Source organism: Lactuca serriola, chromosome 3, assembly GCF_051521515.1.
Source record: "Lactuca serriola cultivar US96UC23 chromosome 3, Lser_US96UC23_V15, whole genome shotgun sequence".
NCBI lineage: Eukaryota > Viridiplantae > Streptophyta > Magnoliopsida > Asterales > Asteraceae > Lactuca > Lactuca serriola.
The window spans coordinates 100,987,692-101,015,269 of NC_136410.1; the positions used below are offsets into that span (position 1 = coordinate 100,987,692).

At 38.9% G+C, this 27,578-nt stretch overlaps 1 protein-coding gene across 1 annotated transcript; it reads right to left on the bottom strand.

Moving 5' to 3' along the window:
- Positions 1-14,193: 14,193 nt before the first annotated feature.
- Positions 14,194-19,111, bottom strand: AO (L-aspartate oxidase). Its single transcript, XM_079030966.1, has 8 exons — positions 18,773-19,111; positions 18,481-18,600; positions 18,008-18,356; positions 17,651-17,893; positions 17,432-17,569; positions 17,229-17,290; positions 16,018-16,448; positions 14,194-14,914 (listed from the first exon to the last, which is right to left on the bottom strand). Exons 2-8 carry the CDS (start codon positions 18,594-18,596, stop codon positions 14,334-14,336), a joined length of 1,920 nt encoding a protein of 639 aa, XP_078887092.1. The 5' UTR covers positions 18,597-18,600; positions 18,773-19,111; the 3' UTR covers positions 14,194-14,333.
- Positions 19,112-27,578: the final 8,467 nt, after the last annotated feature.

Here is a 27,578-nt window from a genome sequence, read left to right on the forward strand (position 1 = left end):
ACCTGTCAAAGTTTCGCGACAAAACCGGCACGGTGCTGAATGTCGTAAAAAGTGAGTTTTTGATAAACTACTTTTTAGCCTTAGTAATCTAAACGAAAGTCTTAGTATTCGTTAAACCGAGAAGTTCGATAAAAAGAACGCCCAAATCTGACTTCGTATGAGGAAGTTATGATTTTTCGAAGTTTCAGCGTAGCAGTAGACAGTTGAAAACTCGAATTTTAGATCGAGCGATTTTTAGCCGACACAACCTAAACGAGAATTGAAGGTCTCGTCATTAGGAGCACATCGGTAAAAAGTCTGACGAAAACGGACGTCGGATGAAGAAGTTATGAATTTTTAACGGATTTCCTGTCCCAGTCTGTTAAAAATAATAATATAAAATTTAAATTCAAAATTAGCCGACGAAGTCTAAACGGAAGTTGTAGATCGTAATTTTAGCTACGCGTGCATATAAAGAACGTCAAAAACGGAGCTCGTATGCGAAAGTTATGGATTTTAGAAGTTTTGGCACAAAAACCAAGAAATTTCGCATAGTCACAATTGCCACGTCACCCTCGCTTAGAATGTGACACGTGTCCTGCTGAGTCACTAGGATGCTGAGTCATCAGGCTGCTGAGTCACCGAGGCTGCTGAGTCATGCGAGGCGACGTGTCATCTTCTGATTTGACCGAGGAGGAGGCCCAATTCGAAGCTGCCAGCCTTCTGTCCAAGCCTCGCACCTAGCTCCGAGCCTCGCATAGCCTAGCTCCGAGCCTCGCAGGTGCGCCAGTAAGCCACGGTCCACTTAGAAGCCGCCAGCGAGCCCTCGCAGGTGCGAGCCATGTGCGAGCCATGCGAGCCTTCGCCTGCGAGCCTTCTCAGCCGTTGGATCAGAAGCTTCTCAGTCGTCCAATCAGAAGCTTCCCCCTATAAATAGAAGGCTGCGAGCCTTCTCGTATATTTTTAAGAAATTGCCACTTTTAGCCCTTTTCTCCATATTTTCTTCATCTTAACATCCCGCAAAGCCCCGGTATCGATTGTAAAGCCCAGAATACCCCACGAAGTGCCCGAGAAGCCCAGAAAATTTATCTTTTCGGTTTCGAAGCCCGACTTTTGCAGAGCCCGGTTTCTCAATAAAACTCCCGGTTTTATTAGAAACGATCGTTTTAGGAAACGAATTGCTGCCCGATTTTCACCAAAATATGTGAGTGTGTAGTTACTTTCAATTTACACATAGATATAAAGTATTTACCTTGAAATACGTGTTATGTGTAAATATGCTAATTGTTTATTCGAGGTGACTGTTGAATTGATGTTTTATACAAGTTTTAAACTGTATATGCTTTTTATCTACAAAATATGTTTGGTAGAACATGGGTAGATGAAATAGTTGATGTGTGTTAATATGGTGAGAGGCCTCGAGGTTGATGTTATTGTTGTTGTTGTTGTTGTTGTAGTCATCTAGCGAAGTATAGATGACGACCACGGACTTTCTAGATAGTCCAGTGGAACACTAGCAGGTTCGCAACTTGTAGGTGTTGATGAATTAAATGTTCATTGGTGTACTTCATCCCCCTCATGGTTGCCTTAAGGACATGTATGGCTGAGGAAACCCCTTAGCAGTAGTGTCCATCCCGATGATATTCCTTAGGCTAGGTCCCTTGTGATAGGTGTTTAGGGACGTAAAGTGAGGACAACGGGAATGGGTAATCAGGGTTATTGTTGATTGGTGAACTTAATAAGTATATTATTATTATGGGTTGAAAACCCTATATGCTCACCAGGCTCCTAAGCCTGACCCACTCAGTTTTATGATTACAGGTAGTGGACCCCGAGCATAGTCGGAGGATGACGAGAGATTTTTGGATTATAGGCCAGTAGTTGTAAATAACTGTTGAAAGGCTTATAATGTCTTGTTTATGCTTTTGATCTGTATCGGAACATGACATCCCGAGGTTTTGATATATATATATGGATAATATATACCTTCTTAATGAGGAATTTTGATAAACTTTTATCATATATTGTTTGGGGACCAATTCCGCAATATCTTATAAAAAGATTTCTCTGATTTTACTTTAAAAAGCATAAATTAAATCGGTCTTTTCTGGCCGAGAACTATGGGGATGTCACACTTTTCTGCCGACTCTGAGCAGTCTGAAGCCTGCTCCGAACCTGCTGGATCCTCTCGTTCGTCTTGAGCACCACCTCGGTGCTCCCCATGACCCTCTGGCCAACTTCACCCCAGCATATCTGGGTCCTGCACCTCCGTCCGTATAGCATCTCGAATGGGGGACGGTCAATACTCGTGTGATAGCTGTTGTTGTATGAGAACTCGGCCAAGGGAAGATAGGTATCCTAGCTACCACTGAAATCTAACACACATGCCCGCAACATATCCTCCAAAGTCTGGATGGTCCGCTCGCTCTGACCATCCGTCTGCGGGTGAAAGGCAGTGCTAAAATGCAAACGAGTGCCCAACTCGTCATAAAAACTCTTCCAAAACCTGGAAGTAAAACGCACATCCCTGTCCGAGATAACCGATACTGGCACCCCATTCCATGCCACGATCTCCCTGATATAGATGTCGGCTAATTTCTCGGCCGATATACTCTCCTGAATCAGGATAAAGTGAGCACTCTTGGTCAATCGATCCATGATGACCCAAATCGAATCTACTCCACGCGCGGTCCTGGGAAGCTTCGTGATAAAATCCATCGTGATATATTCCCATTTCCACAACGGGATGTCCAATGGCTGCATCTTCCCATGCGGTCTCTGATGTTCGGCCTTGAACTTCCTGCAGGTCAAGCACCGCTCGACGTACCGTGCCACATCCCGCTTCATGCAGGGCCACCAATAATCTAGACGAAGATCCCTATACATCTTCGTCGCCCCGGGATGAATAGAGAATCGGGACTTGTGCGCCTCCTCCATCAAGATCTGGCGCACGCCTCCGTGATACGGCACCCACACCCTACAGTGTAGTGTCAATAGTCCTCGGCTATCATAATCGAAGGAGGAAACCTGACCCACCACACGCTCGCTCTTCCGATGTTCCTCCTTGATAGCCTCCTGTTGAGCCTCCCGAATTCGCTCCAACAGGGGAGTCACTACGGTCATCCTCATGCAAACGTCCGTGATCGGCGCCGCCTTGCGGCTAAGCGCATCGGCCACCACATTGGCCTTCCCCGGGTGGTAGAGGATCTCGCAATCATAATCCTTTACCACGTCCAACCACCGACGCTGCCTCATGTTCAGATTCGGCTGATCCATGAGGTACCTCAAACTCTTGTGGTCCATGTAGATGGTACATCGAACCCCGTAGAGGTAATGTCGCCAAATCTTGAGGCAAAAACCACCGCCCCCAACTCCAAATCATGCGTCGGGTAGTTCGCCTCGTGAGGCTTGAGCTGCCTCGAAGCGTAGGCAATGACATGCCCCCTCTGCATCAGTACCGCGCCCAACCCTGAAATGGACGCGTCACAGTAAACCACAAAATCCTCCACGCCCTCTGGCAGGGCTAATATTGGCGCCTCGCACAATCTCCGTCTCAGCGTCTCAAACACAGCCTGCTGCTTGGGTCCCCACCGAAAGACCACGGCTTTCTTCGTCAGCCGCATCAGGGGTATAGCTATCTTGGAGAAATCCTGAATAAATCTCCGATAGTAGCTTGCTAATCCCAGGAAACTCCGAATCTCTGATGGAGACTTCGGAACCTCCCATCTCATCACGGCCTCGACCTTGGCCGGATCAACCAGAATCCCGTTCTGGTTGACAAAGTGTCCGAGAAATTGCACCTCGCGCAACCAAAACTCTCACTTGGAGAACTTGGCATACAAGCTCTCCCTCCTCAGGGTCTCCAACACCTCTCTCAGATTCTCCTCATGCTCCTCCTAAGTCTTGGAATAAACCAAGATGTCATCGATAAAGACTATCACAGACCGATCCAGCATCGGTCTGCATACGCGGTTCATGAGTTCCATGAACGCGGCAGGAGCATTGGTGAGCCCAAACGGCATCACCACGAACTCATAGTGGCCATAGCGCGTCCGAAACGCGGTCTTCTGCGTATCCTCCTCCCTGACCCTCATCTGATGATAACCCGAACGCAAATCAATCTTGGAGAACCAAGATGCTCCTTGAAGCTGGTCAAAGAGATCATCAATCCTCGAGAGTGGGTAACGGTTCTTCATCGTTACCTTGTTCAACTCCCGGTAATCTATACACATCCGATGTGACCCGTCCTTTTTTTTCACGAACAGAATCGGGGCTCCCCAGGGTGAACTGCTCGGTCTAATGAATCCCTTGTCTAGCAGCTCCTGCAGCTGCGTAGACAACTCCTGCATCTCAGGAGGAGCCAACCGATACGGTGCCTTGGCTATCGGAGCCGCACCAGGAACGAGGTCAATCCTGAACTCCACCTATCGCTCCGAAGGTATCCCAGGAAGCTCCTCTGGGAAGACATCTGCGAAATCTTGCACCACCGGAACCTCGCTCACTGTCGCCTTACCCGCCTCCCGGGTATCCATCACGTACACGACATATCTTGCGCATCCCAGCTGAAGGTATCGTCTAGCCCTCGCTGCTGAACAGACTGAGGGTCCACACTGTGGCCCCTCGCCATGAATCACTAACTCTCCCCCACCTGGGGTCCGGACTCGCACTAGCTGTTATGCGCAATCTATCACCGCCCTATTAGGGCTCAACCAATCCATGCCTATAATCACCTTGTTCCCATGCAACGGAATGGGAACCAAATCTACCAAGTAGCGCTCCTCAAACAGACGCAATACGCAGTCCCGAAACACCATCAATGCTCGCACCGATCGATCATCAGCAATTTCTACCTCTAAAGGACAATCTAACACGCCCGAAGACTCGGGAAGCTTTTTGCTAAGCGCAAGGGACACAAATGATCGGGATGCACCCGAGTCGAACAACACCTGAACTGGGATACCGTTCACATGGAACGATCCTAACACATATATATACATATACCGAGCACATATCAATATCATAACATCATGTAAAATAAATGAGAGGGAAAGAACCATACCCTTCACCACATCGGGTGCTGCGCATGCCTCCTCGGTGGTCAGTTGAAATGCCCGGCTCCTCACCAATGGAGCCTCTGCTTTGCCCTGCTGGCCATCTGTGATCCACAGGGTCGCTGGAGCTGGCGCCTTCACCGGCGCTGTAGCTGTCAACTGGGGACAATTGGCCTTCTTGTGGCCTCTCTGGTTGCAGTGGAAACACAGCAACTCCGATGTCTGAATAACTGCTGCCGGAGCAGTGCAATCCCTGCTATAGTGCCCAGACTTGCCGCACTTGTAGCAGCCTGATGATCCCAACCCGCACGCCCCCTCGTGTGGCCTGCCGCATTTCCTGCAACTGATCGGTCCTGACTGGCCTTTCGGCCTACCATCTAATCCCTTAGGCTTCTTCCCCGAAGCCCCTCCTGTCTGTCCCTCCTCTGACTTCCGTTTCCGGATATGCTCGAAATCTATCTCCCTCTCCCTCGCCCTGGCAATCATGGAGTCCAAGGTGGGGCAAGCTGAAAAACTAATGTGCTCTCGGATATCAGCCCTGAGCATGTCATGATAGCGGGTCCTCCTCATGTCCTCATTGCCCTCATACTGGGGCACCAACAGTGCCCTCTCCCGGAACTTGTCGGTGATCTCCGCCATGGTCTCCGTCGTCTGTCTCATGCCTAAAAACTCCCTGGCCAGCTGCTGAAGCTCGACAGCCAGCGCAAACTCCGCCCTGAACCTGGTCACAAAGTCCGACCAGGTCATAGCCTCGATAGTTGAGGCTCCCAATGAGTCACCCACTGACTCCCACCAATCTCGAGCTCGGTCTCGTAAACACCCTGCTGCATACCTCACCTTCGACCCCTCGGGGCAGAAGCTAGTCAACTGGGCAGACTCGATGTCTGAAATCCATTGCTTGGCAACAATGGGGTCCTTCACCCCGTGAAAATCCGACGCACCACTGCCCCTAAAGTCCTTAAAGGACAGCGTGCGAGATCCCGACTGGCCAGATGCCATGTCACTCCTGAACGCCCTGAGGCGATCCTCTATCAACTCAATGATCCCTTCCTTGATCAACCCGAAGATAATGAGGGTTGACTCAAGGATACCCCTGGTGATCTCTGACGCGATGAACTCGCGTAGTCCCTCATCTATCGGCTCGGAACCTGATCCCGAACCTGACCCCTCTCCTGAACCGCCATCTATCGGCCTCGATCGAAGTACCACCATTCTGCAATACATACATAACAATTATTAGCGATACTAATACTTCTTGAGGGATCACATCTACTACAAGTTCCCTGGCCTCATCTTGGCTTCCCTTGGTTCGGGTACGGATCCTCTGCTTTCAGTAGTACGGGCCCATACTACCTTCCACATCTATCCGTACCTTCTTCAAGGACTACCTCGACTCCACCAGATCCCTTTCACTATTGCTGTCCCCGCTATACTCATCCTAGGCTTGCCCTAGGGAAATCTCTGACTCTACTCCATCCAGTCCTCAGCTGCTGCAGGCCTCCTTGTAATGCCAATTAGCCATTACCTGAATACCATCATATGTGATGAGGCTCAGATAATCCTTCAAGTGACAGACTCGTCCCTACAACGGTTGGACTCAAACAAGAGTTGCGCAATAGGATCAAATCCAGCACTCTAAGATTATTCAACCCTGATCACATGTGACGTGACGTATTCACCTAATGGCTAACTCCCATTATTTAAATTCCCACAAAGCACGAAGCAAGCAGCATTCGGACAAGGGTAACAATCTCAATCCACTCTATCTGCTTATATGAACTGTACTATTATAAAATGCTAAGCTCATATTACCAGGCATAACCTAATCAGGCTATCCTACTCACTGTCTACTTAATACTAGCATGCAATTCTCATACAACTGAAACACATAAAGCAGGCACATAAGGCATCACTCCTAGATCCTTAGTCCTATTCTAGCATGCTGTTCTACAAAAGCTGATAAACATAACATAAACTTATATGGGTACTTTGGGGAATACTTACTTGAGCTCGGCCGGTCACGCACATCACACACTTCGTTCCTCCTTAAAACTCTTTTCTCAATTTTTAGAAAACATTTTCTTTTAGAAAGTCTTTTCAATCCCTCGATTTGAGTTCAGACACCCCCGAAGGTGTGTCCGAATCCCTCAAACCAGGGCTCTGATACCAACTTGTAACGATCCAATTTTCACGTCCAAAAATTTCGTTTTAAAAACATTACTTTAGAAAACGTTAATAATTAGAAACATTGTTTGATCAAACCACATCACAACGTAAACCATGTCTAACAGCCAAATCATACAACCAATCGAAATATCAGAGTATAAATCCCAGAGAAATCTAGTAAATGCGGAAACCAGTGTGTGTGCATGATGTGCCGCTACCGCGCCAGCTCCTTCCCCTTTGATGAAGAGGTACCTGAAACCAAAACTGTAAACTGTAAGCACAAAGCTTAGTGAGTTCCCCCATCGTACCACATACCATACAAACACATAACATACATACTGCCAGGCTATTCTGGGGTGCCTGACTACCCGGTACGGCCATTCTGGGGTGCCGACTACCCATGCGGCCATTCTGGGGTGCCGTCCTACCCGTGTCAAGCCATTCTGGGGTGCTGACTACCCGTGCGGCCATTCTGCGGTGCCGTCCTACCCATGTCAAGCCATTCTGGGGTGCTGACTACCCGTCGGTCCTAACAACCGATCCTCGGGGACTATTTCATCCCCTACTGCTACTTACACATATATCATACATAACATATTATCAGACATATATGGGGTATCTGGGCTACCCTTGGGTCTTAATGTAGCACCTGGTTCCTGGTACGTAAATCTTATTCGAGTATTCTCCTTCTTTTGCCTTGGACTCGGCGAGTCATAGGTCCGACTCACCGAGTAATGACGGGACCCGGGACATGTTTAAGTTGGCGACTCGGCGAGTCCATATTCTGGACTTGGCGAGTCACCACTGTTGGATGAAACCCTAAGTTTCAGGGGTTTGCACCCTATTTAAGCAACATATCCGCCCCAGGCCAGCCCCCATTCACCCCCAGAGCTCCCAACCCTCGTTCTAAGCTTGTTCATTTAGAGTTTGAAGCCTTTGTTGTGTGTTCTTGAAGGTTTTGAGGAAAAAGGGGAAGTAGATCAAGAGGAAGGGAAGGAATCCTGGCATCTTTGTACTCCTTCAGCAGTTCCTTTGAGGTATAATCCATTCCCCCCCCCCCCCCATGTTTCTATGCTCATTACTTCATTTAAGTCATTCTTGAGCCAATCCCCAAGTTTGTATGTGCAAATTATTACGTAATAAGCTGATTGGCCCTTAGATCTAGGCATGGTTGAGCTCCAGGAGCTCAGATCTGTTGCCTTTATGGACCCTTATTGCATGAAGACCCTAGATCTACCCTTTTGGGTACATATTGAACCCTAAAATCCATATTGGTGAATATCTACACGTAAAGTTGGAAACTTTACGTGTGATTCGTGTTCTAGGAGTCCAGATCTGTGAATGGCATGGACTAGAATTGAGCAGATCTGTGTATTTAGTGAGTGCATGGCAATGACTCGGCGAGTCGTTCATGTGACTCGGCGAGTCTGTTCGCGAGTCTCCGAGTTTGTCCCCGTTTTGTAGTGTCGAGTGAGCAGTGAGTCACGGGGTGTGACTCAGTAGGTCAGAAGCTGAACTCATCTATGGAGGAACTCGGCGAGTCAATGCCCTGACTCGGCGAGTTCAAGGCAATCTCCTTAGATCAAGAACAGACTCGGCGAGCTGTTCATACAACTCGGCGAGTCTTAGCATAAGTGTTCATCGGATGAAGATGAACTCGACGAGTTGTTCATACAACTCGGCGAGTACGATGAAGGACTTGAATATCTGTTTAGAAGGAGAACTCGTCGAGTCATCGCCTAACTCGACGAGTAGAAACGGGATTCAGGGCAATCATTTGGGTAGGGACTCGGCGAGTTGGAAAGCCAACTCGGCGAGTCGGGTCAACTGAAAGTTGACTCTGACTTTGACTTAGGGCATGGTCAGGGGTAAAATGGTCATTTTACCCAAAGGACAGTTAGCAGTGTTTGATTGAGTATGTTATGGGAATTGCAGCCGGAGGATTTCCGGAGCAGCAGCAGTAGACAGTCAATTCCCGATCAGATCAGTAGCTACTTCGAGGTGAGTTACCTTCCAGTAGCGGTGGGTCTACGGCCACAATGCCGGCCCACCAATAGGAGTTGTATGTAGATGATTGTCTCTGTGATATTCATCTATGGATTTCTACTACCTGTGTTGTGTTTATGTGCTAGTATGATACGATGCTATGTGCTAGTCACAGTAAGGGGAGGTAGTCCCCGAGATATCCGGTCAGTAGGGCCGAAGGGGTAGTCATACCCAGCCATGCTAGATAGATACTGATATTGCGGTACATGTTATGTGGTAGTAGTAGAGGGGAGAAGTAGTTCCCCAGTATCCGGTCGAGACGACCGAAGGGAAGGCCAGCACCCAGATATGTTAGGCAATGTCCGGTCGAGAGGGCCGAAGGGGTAGGTCGGGCACCCAGATATGCCTGACAATATGTGTATGTTATGTGATTTTATGGTATGTGGTACAGTGGGGGAACTCACTAAGCTTCGTGCTTACGGTTTTCAGTTTTGGTTTCAGGTACCTCCTCAGCTAGGGGAAAGGAGCCGGCGCGGTAGCAGCATGTCACACACACTCACTCTCTTGTTTCTGCAGTTACGAGTTATTTTCTGGGATTAATACTCTGATATTTGATTGATCGAATGTTGTGGTTTTAAATTGATTTTCGATGTGAATGGTTTAATCAAACAACGTTTTAACTTTTGATGCTCCTATGTAATGTTTTATAACGAAATTTTTAGTCTTGAATTTTGGGACGTTACACCTAACAACCGAACTCGGGGACTGGTCCCCTCCTACTACCTCTATCGCATATAACATAACAAGCCAGCATACAAACATATCATCACGTACTGTCAGACATTTATGGGGTGTCTGCACTACCCTTCGGTCCTGACAACCGATCTCTATTTATATAACATATCATGCTAGCATATAACATATCAGGTAGTAGCAACCTAGATGATATCACAAAGACAATCATCTAATCATACGACTCCTATTGGTGGGCCGGCATTGTGGCCATAGACCCACTGCTACTGGAAGGTAACTCACCTCGAAGTAGCTGCTGATCTGATTGGGAACTGACTGTCTACTGCTGCTGTTGCTGCTCCGGAAATCCTCCGGCTGTAATTCCCACAACATACTCAATCAAACACTGCTAACTGTCCTTTGGGTAAAATGACCATTTTTACCCCTAATCATGCCCTAAGTCAAAGTCAGAGTCAACTTTCAGTTGACCCGACTCGCCGAGTTGGCTCGCCAACTCGCCGAGTCCCTGACCAATCGACTGACCTGGATCCCGTTTCTACTCGTCGAGTTAGGCGTTGACTCGACGAGTTCTCCTTCCAAACTGATGTTCAAGTCCTTCATCCTACTCGCCGAGTTATATGAACAACTCGCCGACTTCATCTTCATCCGATGAACACTTATGCTGCGACTCGCCGAGTTGTATGAACAACTCGCCGAGTCTAATCTTGATCTAAGGAGATTGCCTTGAACTCGCCGAGTCAGGGCAATAACTCGCCGAGTTCCTTCATGGATGAGTTCGGGTTCCAACTCACTGAGTCACACCCCGTGACTCATTACTCTACTCGACACAACGAAAAGGGGACAAACTCAGAGACTCGCGAGCAAACTCGCCGAGTCGCTACCATGCAGTCTCTAAATGGTCGATTTTGATTGAATCCAGCTTATGCTATCCATAGATCTGGGCTCCTAGGGCCTGGTTTACACGTAAAGTTTCCAACTTTACGTGTAGATCACAGCCAATAAAGGTTCTAAGGCTTAAAGTGCAACAAAAGGGGTAGATCTAGGGCTTGTGTGCAATATGACTCCATAAAGGCAGTAGATCCAAGTTCCAGGGACTGAATATGGTCTAGATCTAAAGGCTAGCAACTTGAATCAACCAACAATGCACAACCAAGCTTGGGACATGGTTCAAGGAGGTCTTTAATGGAGTAATAAGCATAGAAACGGAGGGAAAACGAGTTATACCTCCAAGAAACTACTGAGAGAACACGAAGATGCTTGGCTTCCTTCCCTTCCTCTTGATCTACTCCACTTCCTTCTCAAATTCTTCAAGAAAACACACTAAAAAGCCTCAAACTCACAAGAATAAGAGCTAGAACGTATGGAGAGCTTCTGAGGGAGAATGGGGCGGAGTTGGGGCGCAAATGGTCGTTTAAATAGGGTGAAAACCCTTGGAAATTGGGGTTTCATCAGACAGCACGGACTCGCCGAGTCGCCAACTTAACCGCGCCCCAAGTCTCGTCTCTACTCGGCGAGTCGGGCCTCCAACTCGCCGAGTCCAAGGCCAAAAATACAAAATACTCAGATATATCTTACATACCAGGAACCAGGTGCTACATAGACAGTATGCTATTGTATGGTATGTGGTATAATGGGGGACCTCACTAAGATTTGTGCTTATGATTTTCAGTTTTGGTTTCAGGTACTTCCTCTTCGAAATGAAAGGAGTCGACATGATCACAGCACATCACACTACAGTTTCCGCACTGGAGATCTTTGGGATTTATACTCTGATGATGTTTTATCATGAAATATTTTAACTATCGATACATTGGCTTTTGATATGAGTGATACTATGATTATTTTCAGAAAAATGCTTTTATAATTTCTTAATTTAAAATGAAAATTTTTGGATGTTACACCGCTTGTTGTATCGGGTTTATTAATCATATATTTTCGACACCCTGACCTCTTATATAATTCAATTTCTATAATTTTTTTAAGCATTAGGATCATGTTTGTAAATTAGCAATTAGGTAGGGACCAATTCTATAATTTTGTAAAACACATTGACCTTTTTTGTTATTTTGTAACAAGGATCATTGATGTAATTTTATCAACACATGGATAGTTTGTATATTTTTACTATTACGTAAGGCCATTTTTTGTTACAGAGAAACAATTTATGTTGATTCGCTATTGGACAAGGACCACTTATGTAATTTTATGAAATATAATGACTATTTCTATAAACTCCTTGTTAGGCAGGGGCCATTTCTAAAAGTTTAAGAAAAAGAAAGTACAAATTGTTAAGCATGCCCATTTCTATAAATTTGCACAAACTTCTAAATTAGTTTCTAAAGTATGCTATTACACATGGTCTATTTATGTAATTTTGTAAAATATAAGGACTATTTCCATAACTTTGCCTAAGAGAGGACCATTTATGTAGTTTTATAAACACATGGACCATTTATAAATTTTCTATTGCACATGGACCATCCCTATAATTTTGTGAAACATAAAGACAAGTTGTCTAACTTTGCTATTAAGGAGGGTTTTTTCGGAATTTTGTAAAACACTAGTCCAATTCTATAAATTGGCTTATGCATGGACCTTTCTTTGTAATTTTGTAGAAATACTGTGACCAATTCTAAAAATTCCCTATAAGACAGGAACCACTTATGAGAATTTCATAAAACATAAGGATTATTTCTGTAAGTTTACAATAAAACAGGGATTATTTCTATATTTTTGCTTAGACCGGACCATTTATGTTGTTGTCTATAAGCACATGAACCATTTATAAACGAGGGACTATTTTGTTAATTTTATAAAACATCAGGTCTAGTTCTATAAATTTGCTTACGCATGAACATTTTTTGGTATATTTGTAGAAATGCAGGGACCAATTCTAAAAATTCCCTATAATATAGACATCACTGAATTTCGTAAATATTACTGATTCTAGTTGTGAGACTGATGTATTATATGGATTCATTTAAAAAAAATTAATATAAATGTCAAAATATTTGAGAACTTTGAATTTATAAGAAAATAAAAAAATTTATTGAATTAGTAGAATATAAAATTTTTATCTTTTAAATTTAAACAAATGCTAATTTAATTAAATAAAAGAAATTAATAAACTTTAATTTTGAGAATTTTGAAATTAAAAGATAAGTCAATTAATGAAATTGATATCAATTTATTATTATATTTATTGCAAGTATTATATTAAAATATTATGTGAAATTTAATAAAATAGAAAAACTTATAAAATAACATGTGAAAAAAAAATTAATTGGAAATAATCATAAAATGACATTTGGTAAATTGAATAAGAGCGTGACAAGTGACAAAAAGCACCTTCATTTATTAGAGAACATATGACATTTATTACGAGTATTATATTAAAATATTATATGAAATTTAATAAAACAGAAAACTTATAAAATGACATCTGGAAAAAAAATTAATTCAAAAAGTAAAATAAAAGGAGTTTTTGATTAAAACAGGGTTATTGAAAAAAATATTTAGTATAGTTTAAAAAATATTTACCAAATTAATATTATTTTTTATTTTTCTTATATTTTTCAGTTTTTCTTGTTACTTTTTTTCTTTTTCTTTTTTTAAATATATATTTTTTTATTTACCAAACTAGAACCATAAATGTATTTTTTTCCCTGTTTTCATTTCCACCCAAAATCAAAATCGAAATATCATCTTTGTTTTCACATAAGTTGAAAATCTCAAAATCTAAAAACCTTAAATCGAACATCGAATTCACTGTCTTCATCTCTCCACCCAGTATAAAAAAAACAACCCCTAAATCAAAGTAGAAGATAAACCTTAAAACCCTAAACTGAAAAAAAAAAATTTAAAAAAATGTTTCTTCACATATAGTAAGAAATGCACAATTGTTTTTTGATATACCATTGGACGGCTTTAATTCCCTCCGAAGTGAAGATATAGACACACAAATACACAATTGATGGGGTTAGTAAATATTTTTCAAAATAAATATTTTTTTCAATAATCCTATTTTAATCAATAATCAATAACTCAAAATAAAAGTCCTTTATGGCACCTCTACACTCTACTCATACTTGCACAAAACCACCAAATGACCAAAGAAGTGAAAGAACCAAAGTTTCGACCAATCACTCCAAGCCCAAACTCTTAACAAGGGCCCAAATTCAACTATAGCATTTAAGCGTCATACATTCATTGCTTGATCCAAACTTGAAATAAACATACAGACGAAAAAACACAAAAATAATCATTCAACGCAATCTTGCTACAATATTACATATAACATAAGTTTACACAACGTAAAAAACAAAAACGATTAATCTCTCTTTATTTTGAATTTCCTGTGGTTTATCACATAATAAATGGTTCTCAGCTACTTGTGTGCTAACAAATCTGTTGCTTATGAAGTTGCCTTGAACTCCAAGTTGTATTCATTGAACAAGGAAATATTATGGTAGGCAACCTTGATTCTTCATCAACATGTGGGAAATCAATGGTGTAGTGGAGCCCACGACTTTCATGTCTAGTCAACGCACTACTCACCACAAGTTTTGCACAACAAAACAAGTTCCTCATTTCACAAGCTTCTAACCCAACCATGGTTGGCTCCCACCCTTGTTGAAACAAGTAAGCTTCCCATTCAAGTTCAAGTTCCCCAATCCTCCGCTCCGCAGTCTTTAGCCATGTGGTGGACCTCACGATCCCAACGTACGCCCACATGATGGATTGTAGTTCGTTTCTTACTTGTTTTGTTCTTTTGAGGATTTTGGTGAGAATGGTGGACCCTAGTTGCATGGGAACCACGGGTGGGTCCCACCATCGGGAAACGGTTTGATGATCTGTGTATGATTCTTTCATGTGTTGTATTGATGGGTTTACGGCTCTTTGTGCAAATACGAGTGCTTCTAGTAATGAGTTGCTAGCGAGACGATTTGCTCCGTGTAATCCTGTGCATGCAACCTCACCTATGCAATCATGTTGACAAAGATTAGACCTTTTTTTTATGATTTGATATACATGTACTATATATTATGAACTACATGAAATATGGTGGTATGCAATTTATTTAACGATATAGCTTTATTTGATTAAAGTTTATCTTTATAAATTAGAGTTAATATCATAAAAGACCTTATATTTTGTGTTTTTCCGGATTAAATCTCAACTTTAATTTTTTTTTTTTTTCGGAGGTATTTTTTTTCCAGAAACCCCTCAACTTTGTAATTTTATTTTCCTGAAAAAACCCTTCAATCTTCTAAGTGTTTCTGAAAAAACCTTCAACTTTTTTATTTTTTCTAGTTTAATATCAAAAAAACCTTATATTTTGTGTTTTTTTCCGGATTAAGACTTAAATTTATTTTATGCCTGAAAAAGACATTATATTTTTTCATTTTTTCCAAAAAAAAAACCTCAACTTTGTATGTTTTTCCGAAAAAAAAAACTTGAATCTTCTAAATGCTTCCAAATAAACCCTCAACTTTTTTAGTTTTTCACGAAAAAACCCTCACATTTGAAAAATATTTTTGGCAAAAAATGACTAAAATGGTCAAATCGGAAAAAATGAAAAAATACAAGGTTTTTTTTAGGCATAAAATAAATTTAAGGTTTAATCTGGAAAAAACACATAATATAAGGTCTTTTTTGAGATTAACCCCATAAAATAGATTTAAGGTTTAATCTGAAAAAAAAAAAAAACATAAAATATAAGGTCTTTTTTGAGATTAACCATTTTTTTCTGAAAAAACCCTCACGTTTGCAACTTTTTTCGGAAAAAAAATAACTAAAAGGGTCAGATAAAAAAAAATGAAAAAAAGCAATGTCTTTTTCAGGAAAAAAAATAAAATTGATGTTTAATCCGTAAAAAAACCCAAAATATAAGGTCTGTTATAAGATCAACCCTATAAATTAACATTTATTTTCTCTATGTGTCGATTTAATTTCATTTAGTTCTCTAATTATATATAGTAAACACGTTAAATGACCCATTCCATTCCAGCGATCCATTCCATCATATATTAATGTACGAAACTAATCTTATAAAAATTTATTGCAAATAAAAAACCCTTACCTGCAACATAAAGGCCAAGAACATTGGTTTCTCCTTGAAGACCAGCTTTAACCCCACCACACATGTAATGAGCAGCAGGAACAACTGGAATAGGGTGGCGAGTTATATCAAGCCCATATTTGAGGCACTCAGCAGCTATGTTAGGAAAATGGGAAAGAATTTGGTCTCTAGATCTATGACTGATGTCTAGAAGGACATATTTGTCATTTCGCTTTTTAAGTTGATCATCTATGCTTCTAGCTACAACATCTCTTGGTGCGAGCTCGGCTCTTTCATCATACATAGGCATGAATCTTTCCATGTCAAGATTATATAAAATTCCCCCATCGCCCCTCACGGCTTCCGTGATCAAGAAAGAGTTGTCCCGTGATTTAGTTGGTGGGATCGGGAGGCCTTCGTCTGCTAGTGCAGTTGGATGAAACTGCACAAATCTTCAAAAAAAAAAAAAAAAAAAAAAAAAAACAAACGCGTAAGTGTTTAGTAGAATCTTATTTTTCAAGTCCCCATTTGTTATGCACTACATGGTAGAATAGTACAGCCTTATACTGCGTTTGACATGTATTGGCAGTACATGACAGAACATGTCAGCTTTATACTGTGTTTGACATGTATTGGACTGGGACTTGGATCTCATCCAAAAATTGCAATTTAAAGTTCAACTTTTTGTCACACCAAAAAATTGCAATTTTTTTGTGCCACTCAAAATTTAAAATTTTTGACCCACCATAAGAACAACAATTTGTTTTATACAAAAATGGTAAAGTTTTTGTCCCACCCAAAAACTGCAAATTTTTCCTACCCAAAAACTAACACTCAAAAATAGCAATATTTTGTGCCACTAAAAAGTTGTATTTTTTTATCCCACCCAAACACTCCAAAAAAATAAAAACTTGCTCAAAAAGTGCAATTTTTTGTCCCATCCAAAAACTGCAAATTTTGTCCAACAAGAAAAAATTAATTTTTTGTCCTACCAAAAAACAGCAAATTTTTGTTACACTAAAAAATAGCAATATTTTGTGCCATGTGTAAAATTGTAACTTTTTATGCCGCCCAAAAACTGCAAAAAATATTAAAAAAAAATATAGCAATTTTTGTCCCAACAAAAACTGTAATTATTTTGTCCCACTCAAAAATTGCATTTTTTTTTGTCCTACATGTCATGTCCCATCATGTTTAAAAATACAAAACCTAAAAGATACGAGATTTCTTACTCCATGTTTGAAATAACAGCTTGAGCTCGATGCGCCATTGCTATTCCATCACCAGTAGCTACCTGTAAAATTAACCAAAAGATGAATCATGTAACATGACAATTGACATGTCACTCATTTATTTACATGAATCTTTGACATTTAAAGAATTAATTATTATTAGAAATAACTAAAATAATAACTATTAAATGAGATAAACATACGGGTGGATTTGTAGTAGATGGATAAATATGCCCTGCACCTCCAGAAGCAAGCAAAGTCACCTTTGAAATAAACCGAACCACTTTTTGTGTTTCTGTATTTATCGTATCAACACCATGGCAAATCATGTCTAATCCATCCTACAAAACCATGTAATAAACATAATCATATAATGTCATTTATAACTATAACCATGTATTATAATTCATTATGAAGCAAACCTGAGAAGTCAACAAGTCAATTGCAAAATGATGTTTGAAAACCGAAATATTTGGATCATTTTCAATTGCTTTAAGAAGCGCCCTTTCGATTTCTTTTCCTGTCATATCAGCTGCATGAACTATTCTATGATGTGAATGTCCACCTTCTCTTGCTAAATGCAAGTTTCCATCTTCTCCATGATCAAAAGATGCTCCCATTGCTATCAATTCCCTAATTCTTTCAGGTCCTTCTGTACACACCACCTGTACATTTTTTTATAACTTTTATAAAAATGATTGATGAATAAGTAAACAAGAATGAAGAAACACCCTTTTATATTTCTCCACATTAAGTTAGAAAAAGATATGGCCACTTACTCTGACAGTTTCTTCATCGCATAAATAAGCTCCTGCTACAATGGTATCTTGCATGTGACTTTCTACAGAATCTGAAGGACATAACACAGCACTAACACCACCTTGTGCATAATTTGTATTGCTTTCATGAGGTTCTGCTTTTGTTATTACAGCAACACTTCCATGTTTTGCAACTTCAAGAGCATATCGAAGACCAGCTACCCCACTACCAATAACTGCAAAATCAAAATACTTTGTGGATTCGTTCTTCATGTATGATGTCACAACTGTTTGAAAGGGTCTTTGAGTTTCAGGAATTTGATGATGATGACATTTCTTGATTTTTAAGTTGTTAGACAACCCATATGACCTATAAACATTGGATAAAAACACGTAATTGAAATGTATGTAGCAGAATCATTGTGGTTTTGTGACAGATAGTAGATAAATTTCAACGAAATTAACTTGAAATTTGTTGATAAGTTGAAATGTACCATGAAAACTTGTTAGAGCATCTCTGCGACACCACTGGAGAGAAAGAAGTCTGTCGCCAGCAGCGTGTTTCCCGGAATTGTAGATGGGCACTTCCCGAAGCTATACTCGTTGCCATTTTTCTGATACAATTACAACAACCATCAAACAGGAATCAGGATGATGTATATCAACAATGCATGCAGACTTTTCATGAAGAGTGAGACATCAAATTGGATTTATAACAATTCCAAACACAGATCAACAAGAAAGATGAACAAGGATCGAAGATCCTAAAGAGTAAAGACAACATACATGATAGCAGAGGTGAAAACTAGAGCTTGACTACTTTGATGATAAGAATTGTGCAGTTAATGGAGTAGGAATATGAAATTTTGCAACTTGAAGAAGATTTATGCAGCAGCCTCTTTCTATTTGGTTTCAACAAACATGAAACAACTAGGCGCCTTCTGTTATTTGGGGATTAGGGTTTTTGGAAATTTCGAGGCAATTGCACAGCAAGAATTCGTATGCAAGATTGCGAATGGAAATGATGAAAACTTATTACAAGGAATCGAGAATTTGAAGCCCACAGAATGAAGGGTGTAGTGGGAAGCAGAGGATGGGTAATATTGGAAAACAAAACTAAAATAAAAGAATAAAAATTGACTTTTCGTCATCACATATATTCACAAGCAAAGTTGTATCCACAAGATATACAATTGGCACGTAGCCCGAAGTAGTTTTGACGCAACAACTTTGTGACCATAAATGGATACACAAGAACCTTCACTCGGCTAACACCTTTTTGTTGAATCCAAAAATGAACCCACAACTCAATATTTTGTATACCACATTCAACACTCAAAACTAAACTTTAATAATTTATTTATTTTCGAGTAAATTACTCGTTTTAGAGATGAGCAAAGTAGCCATAGAAACCAAACACAATCAAAACGGACTGAAAACCTAGTATGTTATTCGGTTTGGTTCTTGATTCTTTCATATCTATAAACTTGGTTCTGGTTGTCGGTTCGATCCGATTATGGACCCTAACAACTAGGAGTAGGAAAAATACTCGTTGAAACCGAACCAAAACGGAACCGAATATGAATATGTAATTCGATTTGGTTCTCGATTCTTTTATATTCATAATTTGGTTCTCAATTTCTCTATTCTGATTCGGTTATAGAACCAAGATCATACCTAATCGTCCATGTGGTTGATTAAGCTAATTTTTGGAACATATTTAATTGTATTAAATGTGTTGAATTGATTTGTGCTTGCCAAATAATGAGATTACTCTGATGAATTGTTGAACATTATGTGAAGGTAATCATATAAGACTAAAAGTTGGCGGAAATTGCAAGCAAAATAGGTTATTTAAGTCGAACATGGTTCAGTCGTCTTTTATGGCGTCAAAGACATTCCCAAGGAAGCCCTAGTCAAATCACTCAACATTTCCCCAAATCTAAAGTTGAAAAAAAAAACGTGAATATGGTCGGTGTCCTTGATGATATCAATGATTACACTAAAGGACGCATGGACAATATTGCCCTATCTTGTGCAAGGTTGCAAAAATCGTTCGACGGTTGACTGGTGTTAAGAGATTAATCGTGGACCATAGATTATTAATAAAATATTAAAATTAATCAAATATTAATATATTTTAAGAAAAAAGTACTTCAAAATTAGAAAAATTAGAAAATTTGTAATTTGAAAACTTGAAAATATGAACATTTTGGTATAATATTTGAAATTTGAAAATTTTGGAGTAAAAAAAGAAGTTGAATTTTTTGAGTTTTTTAAAATTTTTTTGAACTTTTTTGACTTTTGTTGACCGACTAATCTCACCAAGCCCAATTAATCCTAATTTTCCGATTAATACACTAATCCTCGACGGTTGGAGAGCGTTAAACGATTAATCCACAATTAATCGACGATTAATTCCAATTTCTACAATCATGATCTCGTGTTGTAATGATACTCACAAGAAAACGTTGAAAACCTTGAAAGACACCACTTAAGCGTCAAGGACGTCCCCAAGGATGTCTGCACCTTTTAGGCCATTTTCCTGTGTAAATGATGTGACATCCTTAATTTCACGGCCAAAAAAGACCGATTTAATTTATGTTTTTAAAATAAAATCAGAGTAATCTTTTGATTAAAATAGTTGCGAAATTTGTTCCCAAAACAAAATATGATAAAAATTTATCATAGCATTTATTAAAGAAATGTATTTTCATTATATAATCACAATCTCAGGATGTCATGTTCCGATACAGACCAAAAGCATAAACGGCAGATTATAAGCCTTACAACAGATATTTACAACTACTGGCCTATAATCCAAAATATCTTGATAAGTCATCCAACTTACGCTTTGGTGCCACTACCTGTAATACAAAGAAAAACTGAGTGGGTCAGGTTGTAAAACCTGGTAAGATACATATGGTTTTCAATCCCACAATATGATAAGAATATATATCTCAAACCTGCAAAACCACTATTATTTTAAAACAGATATATCATATTTCTAAAACAATCTTCCCCAACCTTTTATTAATAACCAACCTTTGTTATATATACAACCTTTTAATATGCAACCAACCTTTTGTTAAATGTTCAACCTTTTATAAATAATTGTCACAACTAGGAATTTTGAGGCCTTGTAACTACAACACTTATAACAATTATGAATCAATAACAAGAAAACATGCATGATGTTTATTCTATAACAACAAAACTTCATCAAATACTTCATTCTAGCACTACAAATGGCCAACAAAGAATTGGAAACCTTTGAAATCCCAATTTGAGTCCATTTTGGACTAGGATTTCCTTATTGGGCCTAAGGGACTAATAAACTTCCAATTTATCCATCTTGAACCTAGAACTCTCAAACGGGCCCTAGTTGGGCCCATATACATGAAACTTAATATTTTTGGGCCTTATGAGCCCAAAATATACTAGGTTAACTTTAATGGGCCTTAATGGGTCACAACCAAATTAATTTAGCCCTATTAGGTCATAAAAATTACACTTTGATTTATTTGGGCCCAAACATCATCTAAAGTGAGTCATAATATGGGCTAAGCACTTAAGATCCAATTCTTTCTCTTTTTCCTCCCCATTCTCGGCCCAAGCCCACAAAGAAGGAGGAGTTGACTTTGTGTGTGCCAACTCATTTTTACTTAGTGGTTTTCCATGCAACTCCCATATTTCCATGAAACCATCTCATCAATCTTCTCTCTTCTTCTCTCGGCCGAACACAACACACACACACACACACACACTCACAAAAATTCATTCCATTCTCTCAAACTCTCACTAGAACACCCTTACACTCACTCATCAAATTTTCGAGATTAAGGGAGCTTTCAAGGAGATTTTTCCCACAAACACATCATCTAAGGTAAGTTGATGTTAAATCCATGATCTAGCTACTTCATTTCATCAAAAATATCTTCTAAATCTATTCCAACTTGTGATCTTGCACCTTAGAAGTCACTAAACTCGAGATCTACCAAGAAGACTTGCTAGGATCGAAATTTTCTTATTTTCTCTCTTCAAAACCGAAAACACAACTCAAGGTGAGCTTCATACCCCTCTCTTTTTGGTTTTCATATGTTTTATGGGGGAGAATACAATAAAATGTGTAGATCTATGTGTATGTGTATGTGTATGCTATGTATGATTTTATGCATGTATGTGTGTGATTTTATGTGTTTTTGTGACAAATATGTAACCAAAAGGGGGTGTTAACTCGAGATCTATGACTTGAGAAAGGAAACAAACATATTCTAAGTTATTTTACACTAAACAAGTCAAGAAAAATAGCTTATAAGGTTATGAGGAACATATTCTAACATAAAACCCATTTTAGGGCTTAAATTGTTAAAAATACAAAACTTGGGTTAAAAACTGTCAATTCACGGTTTCTTGAGGGTCAAAAGAGTCAAAACAGTTTCTATAATCATTTTTCTGAATATTGGAATTTTCAAAGGAATTGAAATGCAAAAATTTAACTTAATGGGCTAAATTTGGGCTTTTCGGCCCAATTAGCCCATAATTGCGAAATTTGAAGTTTTAAGGGGCTAAAATGTAACATTTTGCAAAACAGGGGATAAGAAGTGAAGTAAAACTATTTCAAAGGTCAAAAATGCTTTTCAATTCCAAAAAGGATTAAAAATGTAAACTTTTTATATTTTGGGCCAAAACTGTAAAAGTTGCGAAATATGAGGTCCTAACCGAGAAACTCCATTCTGGAAGGGCCAAAGCTGTTTACAAAATGAATTTTGGGATAAAACTATCTTTTCAACAAGTTTATGATACAAACGTGTCAAGAAAATGTTTTAAGGACTAAAAATGAAATTCTTTTATATAAAGGACTAAAAGTGTTATTTTTATAAAAGAAAGGTAGTGAAAAGGTCAAAATCATACTTTTAAACAAATTAATTCATTAAGACAAAATACAAGATACCCGACTAGCGACAAAACGGAAAACGAATTGATTCGGTCTCGAATCAATACAAAACAACAATCGCTAAATCAAAACTCTCCAATAGATATGTGATGACTAAAAGGAATAAACCTACAAACTTTGGGCTTATGAGTTTCCAATCATGCTTGTTGGGCCTTGCAAGTCCTTCAACATGATCTTTGGGCCCAAAGGGATAACGCTTATATGTTATTGGGCCTTCAATGACCCAATATTTTATAAAAGGACTTTCAATAGCTTTTATGTGCTTGCGGGCCAAAGTGTCTCGTTAGAAAAGCTAGTAAGGTCACAGTAATCAAATGTGAGTTGGACCATCGTGTCTTTCGCATCCGCGACAGCCTAAAGTATTTACGATAGTAGTGGGACATAATGCTCCCCTTCTCTTCGTTCGCTAAGGCTTACGAGAAATCAAAGTAGACGAAATTAGGACGATATACAATGTGGAATAATCAATATTCATTCATTAAGACAATACAAAAATCAGTAATCACGAATACATTTCAACATCGGAAAACATCGGGTTTTCCGGGGAATTCAATACTACTCGCTCGAAATTTTACAACTATAATACAAAATACCCTTCATATATATATATATATATATATATATATATATATATATATATATATATATATATATATATATATATATATATATATATATATATAGGAGTATGATCAAATGAGAACACCTAAAAGGTTGAGAACGCGATAACAAATCTATACCATTTAAATATCTAGATCTAAGGCTATTACTAATCGGGCCATTTATGTAAATTCTTAATCTACTGACATTAAAGTGTAACTTTCAAATTGTCAAAAGGGCATAACAGTAATTACAACTTTAGTAATTCCTATAATTTCTCAATCTCACATATTTCCTTTTATTTTCCCGTGTTTCTCATCCTCCCTCTCTTGTATACCTAGGGTTTCATTGACAAAGCCGCCTCTATCATCCGCATACCACCAAAATCTGTTCACCATCATCATCTCAGTTTCTTCTCTCTTCAGCCTCACCTACCATTTCCTCTTCTTCAAAAGAACTCGTCAACGACCTATCTCGCATCCTCAGTGACTATCAGAGCCCCCGTCACGACATCGTTTCAGCCCTCACTCCCTTTGCCGATGCGATAACCACCGACTTGGTCGAACAAGTACTCAAACGTTGCAACAATCTTGGTGTTTCTGCTCACAGGTTCTTCCTTTGGGCTAAAAACTTGCCTGGTTTTGTACATGGTAAAGATAGTTATCATATTCTCATTGATATTTTAGGTAGGAGAAAACAGTTTCCATTGGTTTAGGATTCCTACAGTAAAAACGTGCAGTATTCTGGTTCCAGGTTGGGGCTACATTGGAGAAGCAAGTGAAGCACAGAAGATGTTCGATGAAATGCTTGTGAGAGGATGCTCTGTAGATGTACATGCTTACAATAGCATTCTGGAGTCCTTATGTAAATTAGGAAACGTCGATGAAGCTCACAAGCTATTCCGAGATATGAGATCTAATTAGCATCCTCTTGTTTGTGTTGAAAGGCTGTTTAACGGGTATGTGATAATGAAGACGATAACTTGATGAAGATTCGTCAATGATTATATCATATAGCTTGGTGTTTGTGTCGTAGATATACAAAGTAAAAAGGATTCTTAATTTTTGAGTCTACGAAACAAAAGACACATACAAAGGTAAAAGAATTATTTGTTCCTCTTCTTTTACTTTCTTATAATGCTTATAAAATTGTTTTCCATTTAATATATTTAACTTTTTCTTCCTGTTCATCATGCTTCTTATGTTCCTTTTACTCATATATGAATATAGCTATAATCATACATGAATATAACTATAATCATATATACAGACGTTTGTGAATAAACGAAGATGTATATATAAATTATTATAGTTTGTGAATTGTTTTATTTTTTAATATCATTGAAATCATTTTGCAGGAATGAATTTAAGAATAACAATGATCACAGGTGCCTTTGTTTTTGGCGGTGTGATGTTAGCATGAAGATTAACGACCATGAGGCAACATCGTTTTTATGATTATAAATGTATTGGATACTTTTTATCTGCTTCATTCGTTAGTGATTTCAACTGATTTTTTTTTAACTTCACATTGTCCTTTATTCATTTAAGATTAAATATGTATTTAACTTTTTTTTTCACCTTTGTAATGTGCTTTCTTCATTTGTGATTATAAATTTATAATTGTATTGAGTTTTTTTATCCATCCTATTGTGTGTTATTAATTACAGTGTTTGTTGTTATATATAATTATTCATGATTAACATAACCCGATCAAAAAAAAATTATGAAAAATTATTGAAAACTTTACTTTTATGTACATTTCAATCAATAATGAATTTAATATAAAGGTATTTTTTTAAATCTAAATAAAACAAAGTTATAAAACAAAAACCTAGAAGTTATAAAAATTATTTTTCATTCATTAATGAATGCATTCGTATGGTATACGAAATTTTTTTTGATTTTTTAAACTAAAAAAATGAAAAAAAAAATATTTTTTTAATATTTTATTAATAAAATATTAATTGTTTTATTTGGAATCTGTCATAATTCCTAAATTTAAGGAAATTACCATTTTTATAATTTAATTAAAATAAACAATTACTAATATGCTCTTATATATTGATTGGTCCAGAATTGTTCTCGCGTTCTCAACCTTTTAGTTATTCTCATTTGATCCTTTCCCTATATATATATATATATATATATATATATATATATATATATATATATATATATATATATATATATATATGTGTGTGTGTGTGTGTGTGTGTGTGTGTGTGTTTGAAATCATTCATGCATCAACTTATGGATCTTCACACTTTGATAAATAAAAGTCTTTTAAGAAAATATCGGATTTTCTAGGTTTTACAAACTACACAAATCATTTTATCACAACATTGCTTATGAACTCACCAACATTTCATATGTTGATGTTTTTCCAAAATAACTTGTATTCTCAGGTAACAGGTAAGCGGAAGAGTAATATGAAACAATGTTTGATGTTATGTTGTTAAAAGCACTCAAACTATTTATGTTATGAATGTGTAATGTTAAAACAATGCACTTGATGTGAACAATTTCAGTTGTAATATATGGTGACGTTTATGTTATGATTCATGTATATTCATTGTGATGATATTCAATTAAAGTCACGTGAGCCCTCGGACGTTTCCGCCGTCTTGTTCGGGGGTGTGACAGGTTGGTATCAGAGCATTGTTTATAGTGAACTAACATATCTAACCACACATTGATATGCAACTATAAACCAAAAAGGGACTAACCAAACTCTGAATTAGGAAACAGAATATAATACCAAAAGCAAATAAGATAATGCTATCATATCGGGTAAGTCGGGACTGTTCATGGTTGTATCAAGGAGAGGATGTAGCCTGATCAACTACATTTCCTCCAAGGTACAACTATCACGTGTCCTGAAGAAATCGCGATGGTTGGAAAACCTAAAAGCATACCCCTATATCACCAAAAAGAGAACAGCAACTTAACCTATACAATAATAGAAGCGTCATAGGAGTAACGATAGTTATTTGCATGCCCCTCTCAGTCGACATGGAAGGAGAAAACCAGGGCATTCAGTTTCATCAAGTCCTAGTAGCCCACGGGATGATCGAAGTTGAGCCGGAAGGAAATCAGGGGGGAGCACACGTCGTGGGACCTGACGAGTATACAGATACTGACTACGAGTTCGATGAGGCCGAGGACGACATGGAGGAAGAACAAGACACCGGCGAGGACACTACAACGGCCAACATCTTCGACAAATCCTGGAAACCCTGCCAAACGAAAAGTTATACACAAAACTCTCCAAGTGCGAGTTTTGGCTCCGAAGTGTGAACTTTTTGGGACATTTTGTTAGTCAGGAAGGAATTCATGTGGATCCTTCTAAAATCCAAGCTATCGAAGGATGGGCAATCCCAACAACACCCATAGAAATTCTCCAGTGTCTGGGTCTCGCAGGCTATTACAGGAGATTCATCCAAAACTTCTCTAAGACGGCCAAACCGCTTACCATGCTTACACAAAAGGGCGTACCCTTCGTGTGGACGGACAAGCAGAAAGCCGCATTTCGATCTTTGAAGCAAGCACTCTGCAGTGCGCCGGTGCTATCGCTACCCGAAGGAACGGATGACTTTATAGTCTACTGCGATGCATCAAATCAGGGTTTAGGCTGTGTACTCATGCAGCGTGGAAAGGTGATAGCTTATGCTTCCCGACAACTAAAGACGCACGAAGTGAATTACACGACCCATGATCTAAAGCTGGGAGCAGTGGTCTTCGCCCTGAAGATTTGGAGACACTACCTGTACGGTACCAAGTGCGCTATCTGTTGGAATAGTGTCTAAGGCTGCAACTATATTAGGCAAGTATTTGACCCGGTTGTGCATGGTCCTTTTGGGTTGCCTTCACCACAGCAACTTGATAGGATGATTTATTAAGAGAGAGAGTAAATATTATAAAGAATAATATATGGTTATTTGATTAATATAAGTCATAGAATTAATTGGAATTAATTTGGTGACTTAAAGAGATTAATTAAATAAAGGGGTATAAACTGTCAATTGTTTGATAG

What these genes read in the sequence shown, in the direction of transcription:
- AO (XM_079030966.1), bottom strand. Translation starts at nt 18,596, where the DNA reads ATGGCAACGAGTATAGCTTCGGGAAGTGCCCATCTACAATTCCGGGAA. An exon ending in TGCTCTAACAAGTTTTCATG is followed by an intron (nt 18,357 to 18,480) that starts GTACATTTCAAC and finishes CAATGTTTATAG; the next exon opens with GTCATATGGGTTGTCTAACA. An exon ending in GCTGTTATTTCAAACATGGA is followed by an intron (nt 16,449 to 17,228) that starts GTAAGAAATCTC and finishes TTTTTTTTGAAG; the next exon opens with ATTTGTGCAGTTTCATCCAA.